The sequence below is a fragment of the Parus major genome, chromosome 18, assembly GCF_001522545.3.
Source record: "Parus major isolate Abel chromosome 18, Parus_major1.1, whole genome shotgun sequence".
NCBI classification, from domain to species: domain Eukaryota; kingdom Metazoa; phylum Chordata; class Aves; order Passeriformes; family Paridae; genus Parus; species Parus major.
Genome location: NC_031786.1, coordinates 6,438,349 through 6,452,107, shown reverse-complemented (window position 1 = coordinate 6,452,107; position 13,759 = coordinate 6,438,349). Strand labels below are relative to the sequence as shown.

The following is a 13,759-nucleotide window of genomic DNA, read 5'->3' as shown; positions in this document are numbered from 1 at the left end:
TGCTACTTCTTGTTTGTCCACCCCATAGGAAAAATCATTGAACAGCCTCTGGTCATGCGCAGTGTTAAGATCTTTGTTTTTCAAATGGTTTGCTCTTTACTCACTGCATTCCCAGTTAAAGCATCTGGGAATGGTACTGCTGCAGTCTCAGTAAATTAGTCTTTAATAGTCTGCAGTTTATTAAAATTACACTGAGGTATTACTTGCTGTTTATGTAGTATGGATTTAGAGATGCCTGATTTTCCCTTCCAGTATCTTATATTAAATTGGTTAAATAGGTACAAATCTAGCAAAATATTGACTTACAGATATGGTAGACCTTGCAAAGCTGCCGGTTCTAGGAAATTTGCCTCCTGTTATCTCTGATTTCATGCTTTTTCCATCTGTCTCAAAATGAAGAGATTAGGTCTGATCCTAGCTATGTGTGTGAGGCAGATTATCGTAATCTTATTATTCTGATCTTATTACTCTTAATCTCTAGATTTGAAAATGTCCTGGCTTTAACCCTTTCTTCAACAGCTACAAAAAATGTAGTGAAAAAAGGTGGTTGAGGTGTGTTCTACAAATTTAAAAAAAAAATTAAATGTTTATTTTGTCCTGAAACTGTACAGCACTCAAAGACTTTTCTACTTGGAGTCATACACTTTGGTGGTCGTGGTTTGTTGTTTTGGAGTTTTTTTTGTTGTGTTTGTTGGGTTTTTTTGTTTGGGGTTTTTTGTCTTAACAGTCAGTCTAAAATGATTAGTAAATCAACTCTCTTGAGTTCCAAAGGATGGAATTCACATATGACAACAAATTAGTAGTGGATATTACAGTTCAGAAGATTGGGAAATTCTTAGTTCCCAATAGGTCAGAATTACTTCATTTACTAGGTTTTATGAAACGAAATGGGATTTTCCAGAGCTTTGTCTCAGTGTTTGACACAAAAATATAAAACTTCATGGACTGTCTCCTCATCTTCTTACAAGAACACAGAATTTAATGCAAAATGCTGGAAAATACATAGCTGTTAAAATACCCAGGGACAACTCAAATGTAACACAAAATTCCCTGTTTTTCCCTTGTCTGCAGCTTCACTCTGGTTACTGGCAAGTCATTTCAGTTTTAACTGACTGTAAAGGGTTAACCCTATAGTTTGACAGAGAAGACTTCTGCACTGGGCTAACATGTTTTACTGAACATTGTCAGGTGGACTTTGAAGACTACAAGAGCTCTTTGTCTGAAACCTAGTGAGGAAACTCTGTCCTCTACACAGATTTGGGCATCAATTATAAAACAACTGATAGTGCTTCTTCAGGCCTGGAAATGAAAAAAAAGCAAAAGGACAGCTGCTGGTGGTGGAAGTTAAAAAACAAATGTGATTCTCTGCCTTTAAGCAATTGGTATTTCATTGTAACTCCTGTTTGAACAGATTCAGATAATTGAGATTTTATTGCACTGCACTGATGGAGTTCTAGATTAGATAGTGTAGGGAATTCTTTTAAAAGCATTTGGATATTGCTCTGAGTGTTCTACTGGTCATCTTTGAACATGGAGCGTATTTGCCAGTTCCAATTCTGAAGCTACATTTGGAGAAAGGGGGAAAAGATGTGATATAGCTTTGAAGCTGGGATAGGAAGAAGCAAGTTCCTTCACCTGTGTTTGGTCTGTCATTTTTATAGATCCTCTAAATGGTGCCTTTCTGTACAGTGGTGTTTATTGTTATACCTGGTGTTGAGAGAAGCTGCAATGCTGGAACATCACTGAAGTTGCTGCCTGCAACTCCAACTGCTTGGAGTGTCTGACTAATCAAGGCATTATTGTTTTGTGCAGTACAGGGACCACTTGAGCTTCTCCTCTAGTTGTAATTCCTGTGCTCTGTGGAAACACAATTCACCCAAGTAACCGAGCTTCACTGGGACTGAGCAAGTTGGAAAAAAATCAGCCCTTGAAAATGATGTTTGTTTGTTTTCTCTTTCACTCCTTCCTGTCTTACTAACTCCTCAAACACTTGGGCCAGCACAGCATGGGGGTGGAGAGTAAGAGGTGAGAACGAATGGCTGGAGGGAAGAAAATACAGGGAGAAGCTGAATTTAGTGCTGTGACAAACTCCACTTGTGGAGTTGTGTCTTGAGGGCATGTCCAAGCTTTAGAGACAGAACACTCTGTGTTGAGTGTCACTGGTATTGTGGTAGCACAGACATTCGGAGAGCTGCACTGTGGGCTGGACAAGGGTTTGGTGGAGTTTGGGTTTGGTTTTGTGTTTTGGGGTTTTTTGTATTCAGTGGCTTTTTTATGTTTTGGCTTCGTTTTCTGGACTTGGGTGGGAGTTTCCTTTTTTTATTTTTTTCTTTTTTTTAAGGTAAGATTGTATTTGATTCAAGGTAGTTATGCTGGGTCCACTGCCATTCGAGTTGGATCAGCCACCCCAAGCTGACATGGATGGCAGTCTCCATTCCTGCCCTGGGGCTGTGCATTTGGCCAGGTGTCATGATGGCAGAGCAACCTTTTCTTTTTGTAACTTGAGTTATTTTCCTTGCAGTTCTCAAGAACTCTAAAAATTTGCCTTACGAAAATGCTACTTCTATTGTGCATTCACACTGGGTGGTGATGGTTGTTTTGCTTTAAGTGCTGAGTTGTTGGCAATGTTTTAATATATTTTTAGATAACAGTGAAGTATTTGTTTATTCAAATGAGAGGTAGGAAATTGCAAAGAATAAAGAATTGCATGAGCTGGCTCAGTGATAGCAAGCTTGTTCCATTTGGGGTAGTGGAGGAGGAAGGGGGAATAGATGGTGAGGTAAGAGCTGTTGATGTGACACTCCCCTGGTAATAACTTCAGTGAGGAGCTGTCAAGAGTGGAAGGAAAAATAAAGATGTTGAGAATTCGTTGACTTTGACACTTGATGTGAATCATATCACCTCTGTTGTAAGAAGAGGATAATTCAGATGAGCACAGTGAACCTTTCCTGTGGCAAACACAAAGCTTTTCTTCTTTGCTCCCCTGAACTTGGCTCTTGGCAAGATTGCAGTCCCTTTGAGGCAGAAGTTGGCTCTGTAAACAACATCCATAAGAGTCCTGTACAAAATTCTAGCAAACAGTTGTTGAAGCCCTGGATTGATGAGGCAAGTCTTTAATTTGTGGTGTCTGTTGGTGTAAGGCAGCTGCAGTAAGCCTTGCATCTAAACGCCTCATATAGCCTGGAGATTGGGTGATGATTTTTCGTAACACAGTAGAAAAGTAATGAGGCTTTCTAGATTACTTTAAATACTATTTTCTAGTCTAACTATCACTAGTTACTCTTTTCCATTTTGTGTGTGAAGTCTGCTTAATAAAAATCTTTGTCCTTCCATCCCAGAAGCATTTATATAATTTTGTTCTCCATCAATAAGCCTGGGAAATTTTATGACCACAGCCAAATTATGCAGGTGCAACTGCTGTTGCCCATCCTAACAGCAATAGGAAAGTGTATTTTTATGAATTTAATTCTGTATTTATTATCTTGAAATATATTATATTGAAACATACATACTTTGCAGGTATGTATTTCAAGAAGCTTCTTTGCACAGACTGACAGTAGTTTGTGGAGGGGTTTTCAGACCCTGCCTAGGATCTCTTGGCACTGTTGCTTTGCAGAAATCGCTCAGAAAATTGTTTGTGGTCCTTAAAAAAGTAATTTTCATTTTTCATCTCAAAATGAGATTTCAACACCCTCTATTTCACTGTTCTCAGTAGGATGGAGGTTTGAAATGCATGGATGGGGAGGTCAGGATGTATTTTGAAATTGGAGAAAATGCAGTTCAAATAGATGGTGATAATACTATTTATAGATCACTGAGGCTGTAAAACCTTTTTGGTGCTAAGAGGAAATAGCAACTTGAACTTCATTGGCCAGTGATGAGCCTTTGCAGCTGGGACCTGACCTGAGTGATGGTGACATTTGGGGCAGCTGTCTCAGGGTAGTGGAACGTGGGCTTTCCCTTCTTCTCTACTTTCAAATGCAAATTGCAGAGTATGCCCTGGGGACAGGCAGAAAAGTACATGTGGGTTTTAGGTGGGAAAGAAATTAGTAAATACTGATTGTCAAGTTCTGATTGTTCAGTTGCTACAGAGAGGTTATTCCTGCTCCAGAAGTATGAATTCCCAAGGATAGCTTGTTAATTCCAAGGTCAAGATGTGTGCAGTATCAGTGTTAACAGTTTGATTGCTGACTGCATTGAGAGATGCCTGCTGTTATCATTATTTGTGAATAAAGGCTTAAATCAACCAGATCTTGGCTTATAGCTCTGTTTAGTAGAATTAAATTTTTGTGCCTTTCAAGGCATGACTTAACTGTGGATTTTGAGGACCATCAATAAGAAATGCACAAAAGTTCAAAAGTAACATAGAGATGTTAAGAGATGTAACCTACATCAATAAGAGATGCACAAAAGTATCAGATTAACTACAGTGTTGCACAGTTTTTTCAAATACATTTTTCAATATGTCCTGTTGGGTGTAATTAACTTAGGAAACTTTGTCCTGTAGATAATTAATTGTCTGATATAATTCCTGGTATCTTTCTGACAAAGAGCTGAGTAAGACTGTTTAACATTCTGTAAAATTTACAATGCTATAATATATTAAGTAATCAATATTAAATAAGAATATAGCTAGTAGAATCCTAAAGCTTTTAAATTTTAAAACCAGATGAAGCAAAGTTGTTTTTATTGCTCTGTTAATATATCTGCAGTGTAAAATGAATGTGTATTGAGAACTGTAATAAAACAGTTTAAACAAAACCATGCATATAAAGGAAAAAAATATAAATGTTATTTGTCTTGTATGCCAGTTGTGATGATGGTTTGAAGAAGTGTGAAAATAAAAAGATGTTCAACAAGGATCAATAAACTGTCAGAGTTTTAGGCAGAAATAATCACTGCACCAGTGCATGACAGTGAGTAACTCACTTGTTGTCAGTTCCTCTGAAAGTACCCCAAACATTACAGTGGAAAATTGGTTGAAATCAAAGTGATGTCACCTCATGTTTAGTTTTACAGACAGGGCTGTAATACCTGCTCACCATGCAAAACAGTTCTTCCACTCAGTGCATGTAAGGCTGTAGCTGGGGAGCACTGTAGTTTGATGTCCCTTTAGAACAGAAAGGACAATTGTCCTAATTTCAGCATTTTTTCCTCTGTCATTCTTGACAGAGAAATTCTGAGAATTTTATATCTGTAGAGGTTTGGGGTACCAAGCATGAGGTGATCAGGGGCTGGTTGTTAGTGGTGCTCTATCTTGTGCTTCATACAAACCTCGTGTCCTTTAGTGAATGTTTTGGTCCTTGACTGTGGTGTGTTCAAAGGCAACATGTGGAACAGCCAGCCAGCAGCTCTGCCTTCTGCTGTATAATCACAGGCATTGTCCCTGTCTCTGTGACAGGTGTATCTGCTTTCTCCTGAGATGGTGAAAAATACATTCTCCAGCAGTGCATTTTAGTGGGAGACAGCAGGACAAACAGGACACATGCAAATAGAAGTAGGAACTGCTGGGTATTCAAGTAAAATTGTTACACCAAAGCAGTTTAGGAATGGATTTTGCAAGCTGTGAATGTCTGATCTATGGGCTGCCAGGCATGTGTATTTCCTCAGGGTATTTTCAGTTTTACTGTAGTGACCAGCTTCATTTGTGTTGTAAAGCTCTAAAAGGACAAGCACATGCTATGATTGCTTGTTCTTCCTTACCTTTTTCAGTTTTTGTTTGAGATACACTATCAAGTCCTGGCTTACAACAGAGGCAGCACAAAGAGAAGTGCAGAAAGTGAGAAATGTATAATTTTGATATGCTTTGCAAACTGCCACAAACCCACGGCTGATATTTCTGCTGTTTCTCTGTTAAGCTCAAAAACAATTCTGAAATACTCTCTTTAGAATGTATGATAGCTATTTTTTATTATTTTTTGTTAGTGACTTTCAACCTTCATCCCTCAGAGCTTATGCCAAGAGCTTTTACAAAAACCTCATAATTTCATTAAAGGACTGAAAGGTTGTACTTGGTTGTACTTGGATAAATAGTCTAGAGCACATGAAAACAGATGTGTTTTATGCTTGGTGTCCATGTTGCTAAACTTGAAGTTGCAGCTTGAAACAGCCTTTGTAAGATGGCCTGGAATTTATAGCAGCAGATATAGGAATAGAAACCAGGAGACCTTACTCTGACCAAGGTAAAAAGACCTCTTTCAAAATTTTTCTTCTCAAAATTGAGGATTTCTTTAGTGCTTGATGCAATGTGTGCTCTGTTCTTTATGTAGACGTGTGCATATATGCACTTGGGTTGTTTTGGGGTCTGGTTTTGGATTTTGAACCTTTCTCAGATAAAGCAGGTTTGTACTCAGAATTCAAGGCTGTTTTCTTTCCTCAGGAAAAAAGAGGGAGGATGGCATAGAGCTCTCTAGGCTTCAGCATATGACCTGTTCTTCAGTTTGTGCTTCACCAATGGTGGTTTTGCTGGGACCCTATGTAATCCTAAATTAAGCAATGCTAAATAAAACCTCAGTGAATAACTCATTCACAAGCAAATGCCCATCCCTAGTAGTACCTGAGTGAATTAATTCACACTGCACAATAGAAAACCAGCCAAATGCTGTGCTCTTCAGGCTTCCAAATTTGGTCTGGATTGGGTTTGAGATTAAGGAAGGATGTTTTGTCTTCTGTTTCCGTGATAACATCCTGAGCACTACAGCTCGTTACAAAAGGTGGCTGGTCCTGGTCTTTAGTCACTGTAAACTAACCCTTGGTCTGTTGGGGAAAAACAACACTCCCCTTCCTCTTTTTAAGAAACTGCTCTTGTGAATCCCTAAGCATTCTGCTCTCCACTATTTGGGCCAAGCTGTGTAGTTTAGGCTGTGCTAACAGGCTTTTTACTGCTGTGCACTCCATTTTGATCAGGCACTGGAATGAGACCGTGCATTCCTTGCAACATCAAATGTTAAAGTAGTCCTCACATTATGAAGTTTGTCAGAATTAGTGTTCACTTAAGTACCATAAAGTTGCTGAACATAAAATGAATCTCACTTCTGAGAGTCCCTGCTGTTTCGGAAACACTTGGGGATCTTTGAGATGTGGAAAGCCTAATTAGAATGTGAGCTGTAGCTACTTCAAGCTCTGTAAAGCTATTTTTGTTTGAGCTCTAAAATCACTAATACTGATTTTTTGCTTCAGGTTGCCATGCTTTCTGTTAGGGAGATTTTCCATCAACCTTTTTGAAAATAGACTATTTGTGGTATCTACAGCTTAACCTTTATTATACAGGTGGTAGTAGTGGGAGGACTAGTTTGAAAGGAATTCTGTAGTCACTGGGGCTGAAATCTCTCTATCCACAACAGCAGAGAGGCAGAACTGGCACATTTGTTATCATTTTACCTCCATGTGTATGTGCTAGTGGAAGCTTCCTACACAGGAGGAATGCAAGACCTATGGAAAAGTTTGTTGAACTTTATTGATCCCTTCCAGAATCTCCATTATGGAACTCACTGCAGTATACTTTAAAATACTGGGGTTTTCTGTCACATTAACCAAAAAAGGTGAGCCATAGGGAAAGAGAATTGTTGTCTAGATTGGGTTTTTTACTTCACTTTTTCCTGTTATCCTTAATAAATAACTCTTCACAATTGAAGACTTTTGCCAGAGGGGACATGGTAGTACCAGACTGGCAAGGCCTGGGAGGCAGGGTGAGTTTGTGCTGAGTTCTGTCCTTGTGGCTAGACTAGACTGTGCCTCAGCTAACATAAAGTTGGCTCAAGTATTCTTGTGTTACCTACAAAAATATCAAAGGAGGTTTTGTAAAAGGTTGAATGCTAATTCTTTGGTCCAGTCCTCTCTTTGGAGTTGTTTTTTTTTACAACAGATCTTATACTGTGCTTGCCAGCCAGTGCAGCTGTGGATTTCTTGATGACTTTAGTCAGTTTTCCTATGGATTTGAGTTTTGCATGGTGAAATATTACATGGAATTGTAGTGACAACTTGTCTTTATCTCATGCAGTCAAAAATAACATAATTTCCTGTAATCTTACCCAACTACTTCTCCCCATCAACCCTTTCAGAAGTTTTGGGTAATTCTGAATAATGTGTAAATGTTTGTATTGCACAAACCTCCAGTGGTGAGTAGTTTTGTGCAGTAGATATGGACGGCAATATTATTTAGGGTTTGGAAAGAGAAGTTTGTAACTATCAGAGCAGAAAAGGACCATTTTTCACTGAAATAAAAAGCAGTGTTAAAGCACCTCTTCTTTAATACCCTCTCTGAGGGTGAGAACTCTGCTCCCAAGGGCTGTTCTATCCTGGGACAAGTAATTTCCAGGCTTAGAAATCCAGTTGCAGAGTTGTTCTCTTTGAAACATTTGTCCACTTAATAAATTTTAATTCCTGCCCTAGTTTGAGTGTCATGAATGTTTTCCTTGGATTCTTCAGACTTTGGGAATATTTTTAATATACTGCATTGTTTTCTTTGTGGCATTGTCATTGTGACTTTGCCTGAAAAACTACATTGGCAATAACAGGTGCTACTGCAGCAATTGTGTTACGTTTTCCTTTTCATTTATTGCAGCAGGAGTCCCAGAACCTTGGAGTTCAGGAGAAAGAGGAGCTTCAGCCAAAACTCAGAGCCCTCTCAATACATTTTTTGGGGTTTGTCTCTCCAAAACGGAAACATGCTGATTAATTTAGCTAAATTCACAGCGCATAACATTTGAGGCATTATGTTTAGTTTCATGTTTGCATATGGGTGTCAGCTTGAGAGCTGAGCCAGATCTGCTTATCTTCCCAGTTTAGTGCCTGTGTGTTCCTGAAAGCAGTTTGGTTTTGAGAGGGTTGAGACTGGTGTACAGTTCCCAAGGGTGTGCTTGGAAATACTCATTAGGTATGGAATTGAATATGGCTGGGGATTGTTGCTGTGTGTGAACCGTTCCAGCTGAAACTTGGGAACTGTCTTACCACACAAGTTCTGCGGTGCCTCTTCTCCATTTCCATGGGAACAGATGGGCTTTTGTTGATAAGAGCTGTTATCAAACTGGGAAACTGCTGGGCGCAGTTGAGCCACTGTTACTGTAAAACAGGGCTGACTGCGGGCTGAGGACATCACATGACAGCATGGCTTCAAATGGAGGGGATAAAAATATCCTTCCTCCTTACAGGCACAGATGCCCCAGTGTGAAAGGAGAGTCACTCTGTCATAAACCTGACTGAATGTATAGCAGCCATGGGATTGGAAGCAGAGGAACTCTTTAGGTTTTGACCTACACAGAGAGCAGCAGTTTTAAACAGTTGAGATAAAAAAAGTGTTTCAGATTTTTTGCAGACCTTGAAGGCTGTCCAGTGTGGAGCAGTGAATCTTTAAAGTTTCATTTTGTTATTAATTTATCTGTGTTTTCATTTTGTACTTGGCGAATTATTCAAAGCAAAATCCAATGATGCATGTGGTACTTAGATTAAATTTTGTAGCTTTGGTAAGTTCAGGGAAATTTTACTGTAGTTCAGTTAAGAATTAATATTTTTCTTAGAGACATAGCACTATGTTTTAATATCCAGATGATAAATTTTAATATTATTTATTCTCTGGAAGTCGTTTGGAGGTATAGAATAGATAGATTTACTGAGTGCTTTTCATGAAACATTTTGCAGTAAAATGGTTTAATTGCTTAAAGTCAGTTCTTTAATTTCAATGGATTTATGATTTAAAATAAGAGAGCAGTGTCAGATGTAAACATCAAAGGCAGATGCATCAATGCACAAAGATTCTTATGTGTGTTCCTGACTTACTTTAGTTACATTTCACTAATGGATGTTAGTGGCATAATTTTTTTTTTAAAGCTGAAATTTTACAGGACTATTCTGCAGTTTTTATAATAATAGCTCCATAACTTCATAGGAACTACCAGAATTCCAGCCTTGTTCATGTGACTTCAAAGTTTAATGTACTTCAGTACAAGTCAGTTTTGCTTGGCTAAGCATTGGGAGCAGCTCCAGGGGTGTCTGACACTGTCAGGAGAAATGGTTTTGTAGATCTGTGTTGTGGAGAGGACTCCTGCTGAAATGATACGGGAACATGGAGCTTTGGAAAGAAAACAGTGTGTTCTGTTATCTCTGGAAGAGCCAGAAAGGGAACCCAGAAAGGGGTGTTTGCAGGGTGAGTGTGTGTGTGCATGAGCTCTCCGATCCATAACACAGGGCATGGATCCTTGGCTGCCTGCCAGGGTGTGAATGGAGCTGTGACAGCTCGTTAAAATGATCCTAGAAAGGACAACGGGCTGTGAAGATAACGTCAGCCTGGCTGGGAGGCAGGAAAAGGTCTTGGGAGCAAACAAAGCCGCTGAGGGGTTGCTATGAAGGGCTCATCACTACAGCAGAAGTCCCCTGAACAGGTTGGACATGCAGATATGTAGGCAGTTAGGTTACCCTGCCTTTAATCAGCTATTTTTTACTCTGGTCACAAAGCTTTAATGCATCCTTCAGCACTGCTCCCTGCTGGCATTTGGCTTCAGGCCAGGCATTAATGAGTACCCAAAGCCCAATGTGATTTGGCTTCTCCAAATCTATTAGCATATCTTTAGAGCAAGATAAAACTCATTAAAATAATTTACATTTAGACATTAGAATTTCTGATAATTTTTTAATACCTACTGCCAAACCCCCAAAACTGTGGCAGTGTCTTTCAGGTGAAACTACAATTTTACCCATTCTTTTTGGGAAAAGAACAGACTGCCAGATCCCTTAGCTGCTCTCTGATGGTGATGAAACAAGTCTGTAGCACATGAGCTTACCAAAGCTCCTGGGGGATATCTCTGATAAAGGAATGCACACCGTTCTGCAAGATTGAAATCATATTAAGATATATTATGTTTGAGTTGTGTTCTGTTGTGCAGGACTCCATTGAGGGCAGCTTAAATTACAGAACAGCCCCAAATTACTGATTCTTGGAAGCTGTGTGCTGAAATCTTTACATGACTGAGTTACACATCTGGGCTTCCCTGGTCTCTGCACGATTCACTTTTTTTACACACCTGTTTTTGATCTCTGTCATCCCTGTTCAATATCCCAGAGCTGCTGCTGGTGTCTCTCACTGTATTTTGTGTTGAGGAAATCAGTCCCTGCCCAGGTGCTGTCCCACAGCTCCAAGGCAGTCCAGCAGACATCAGCTGATCCAGGGCAGCTCTGCACGTGTGAGCTCTTACCTCAGAGCCTTAACAGTGCCACGCTTGAACTGCTCATGACCTGTGCTCAGATTACCCCAGCTAAATGAACTCTGCTGTGCATGCTGGAGCAGTGCTTGTAAATAAATGCATGGAAGCCCAAAGTAGTAACTGCACAAAAGACAGCTTGAATGTTTCATCTACGTGTAAGTTAGTACTTGGGATCTTTTAAGTGTTAAAGCCTCTTCAGCTGAAAATATCCTGAAATGGGCCTAAGGATGGATATCTCTATTATATTTTTGAAAGGCAGCAAGCACTGATCTTTAGAGTATAATTTTCTGCATAAGACATGCACTTGCAAATTCTTGTCTGCTTTTACTTTCTCTTTCCTTTTTTTTCTTTAATTTCCTCTCACCACCCTTGAAATAAAGAAACATAATTATACAGCAAAAGAGTTAGTTTGGGGGTTTGGTGGATATGTTCACCATAACTGTGTGTGTGTAGTATGTGATCTCTGGATCTGCATTCATGTTTCTTTTCTTTGCATTTCCTCATCTTCCTGCATTCAGGCTAATCATATGATACTTTTGTGACTTGAGGCTTTTTTATTTTTTTACCACAGATCTAGCTTTTTGTTGGATCCTCCTGAGAAAGCTGAGGAGAAATTAAAGTGCTTGAGGAAAAGTGGTGTTGTGATGTTTAATCTTAAAGGGAAGGGGGCAGGTTCTCTGAGGCGTTTACTTCCAACACAAAATCATCTTGAGGATAGGTAGTTTCAAACAGTAGCATGGTTTTACTTACAGAACATAATACAATATTGGAGAGACCTCTTTCAGTCAATGCACCAGGCTTGCCTATTGCACCATACCAGTTGACAGAAAGTCAATGAAAAATAAAGCATTGAAGTTTTTAGAGCAAGTATGCTTTGAAATATCAATTTGTGCTTTTTAAAACTACCTTTTCATGTGGCTCCTCTCTTGTGACTCCTGATCTTTCATTCGTGTTTAAAATTACAGCAAGAAAAGTGTCCCCTTAAAAAATAAAAAGAAGGAACTTTGTTCATCTACATTTGTTGTTTGAATGTGTTTAACTTTATTAATATAAAAACTGCTCAACACAAATGGGAAGAATAACCTGGTACCTCCATCAGTGTTGTTTGTATCTTGAATGTATCTCAAGCTTAATTTTTATTTGCTTTCTTCCTTCAGGTTTTGAATGAAGAATGCGATCAGAATTGGTACAAGGCAGAACTCAATGGAAAAGATGGCTTCATTCCCAAGAACTACATAGAAATGAAACCCCATCCGTAAGTAGAGCTTTTGGGACAGGCTCCCTTGGTTTTACTCTTGGCATGCTCACAAACAGAAGGATGGTTTTCTGCTAAAATTTTACCAGTTTACCAGTTCTATTCAATGTGTGGACAGATAAAGGATGGCTTGTGAGTTGTGTATCTCTGTAGTGTTTTCTTTAGCTCTTTTCACAGTAGCAGCATAGCAGGGTGTTTTGGGAGGCCTTTGTGGTACTTACTCTGCTGTTTCTTAGGGTCAAACACAGCAACCTTGGAGTTAGCAGCCATAAAACAGCAGAAAACCCTTCAGTAAACTGTTGTCACTAGCACTGCCCCAGGAAAAGTGCCTTTGATCTTGTGATGATTCTCAGTTTTATGTACTGAGCAGCTAAGAGTGAAAATCATGGCATTTTGCTCTGCAAAAGATGAAGGGTATTTGGAGCTGAACTTGTAGTATGTCTGTCACACCCTGAGCATAAAATCATAGTTGTTAAGGTTGGACAGGACCTGTAATAGTCATCTGGTCCAACACCTTCTTCACAAAACAGCCTGACCTCAAAGTGCTGTTACACAAGCATTGTTGGCTTGAACTGCTGCTCCGGAGAGCTGTGTTTGAGTAACTACTTTGAACCTTTCCCCCTAGGTGTAATGAACCCAGCATATGAAAACTGTAGTATTTCATGACTGGGTATTTTCTTTGTGTCAGTTCATGTGTTTCTGCTGTCTTTTGCTAAACTTTGGTTCTGCCTACCTTTGAGATCCTGCAACATCTGAACAAAAACAGCAAGCTCTGGGTAACAGATTCAAAGGAAGGTTTATGAGGGAGAAGCAAAACGTGTAATCACGGGTTTTACAAGGAGCTGTAGCATTTCATTTGCTCACAAAAACTGATGATTTATGTAAGTGGTGACTGTCATTATATAATGAAGATATTGCAGTTAAATGCAATCAAGAATTATTTTTCTAAGGACCTTTTTGAAATAGCAGAAGGAAGCTTCTGAGGGCTTGGCCCCAACAAGGAAGAAGAGGTGTCATACTTAAGGGCAGCCAAGTGGGAAGTGAAGCAAGGACACAGAAAATTCTGAAATTGTTTAAAGCCTTGTTTTCTGTAGTAACATGTCTGGTTTACCTTGACTGTATCAGTCCACTGGGGATCACAAATCCACATTGCAATTTCTCTCACATTGATTTGGTGCTTGTACTTTCTCATTACAATTTTCCAGGCATTTGAGTTATCCTGCAGTGATGTCTCCTATGATGATCAGTTTATTCTGTGATCCTCCATGGTATTTTGTTTTAGAGGAACAGAGCTGTCAGTTTTTCACAT

The 13,759-nt window shown here is 39.3% G+C and overlaps 1 protein-coding gene across 2 annotated transcripts in view; it reads left to right on the top strand.

Moving 5' to 3' along the window:
- GRB2 (growth factor receptor bound protein 2) overlaps positions 1-13,759 on the top strand; it is a 41,966-nt gene that overhangs the window by 18,860 nt on the left and 9,347 nt on the right. Inside the window, exons 1-2 of one of the 2 annotated variants that reach the window (XM_033518606.1) lie at positions 12,015-12,062; positions 12,353-12,450. In XM_033518606.1, the coding sequence (XP_033374497.1) occupies positions 12,030-12,062; positions 12,353-12,450 (131 nt within the window). In that variant the 5' untranslated portion in view covers positions 12,015-12,029. Of the gene's footprint in view, positions 1-12,014; positions 12,063-12,352; positions 12,451-13,759 lie in introns of those variants that run through there. The other variant, XM_019008525.2, reaches the window with a different exon arrangement.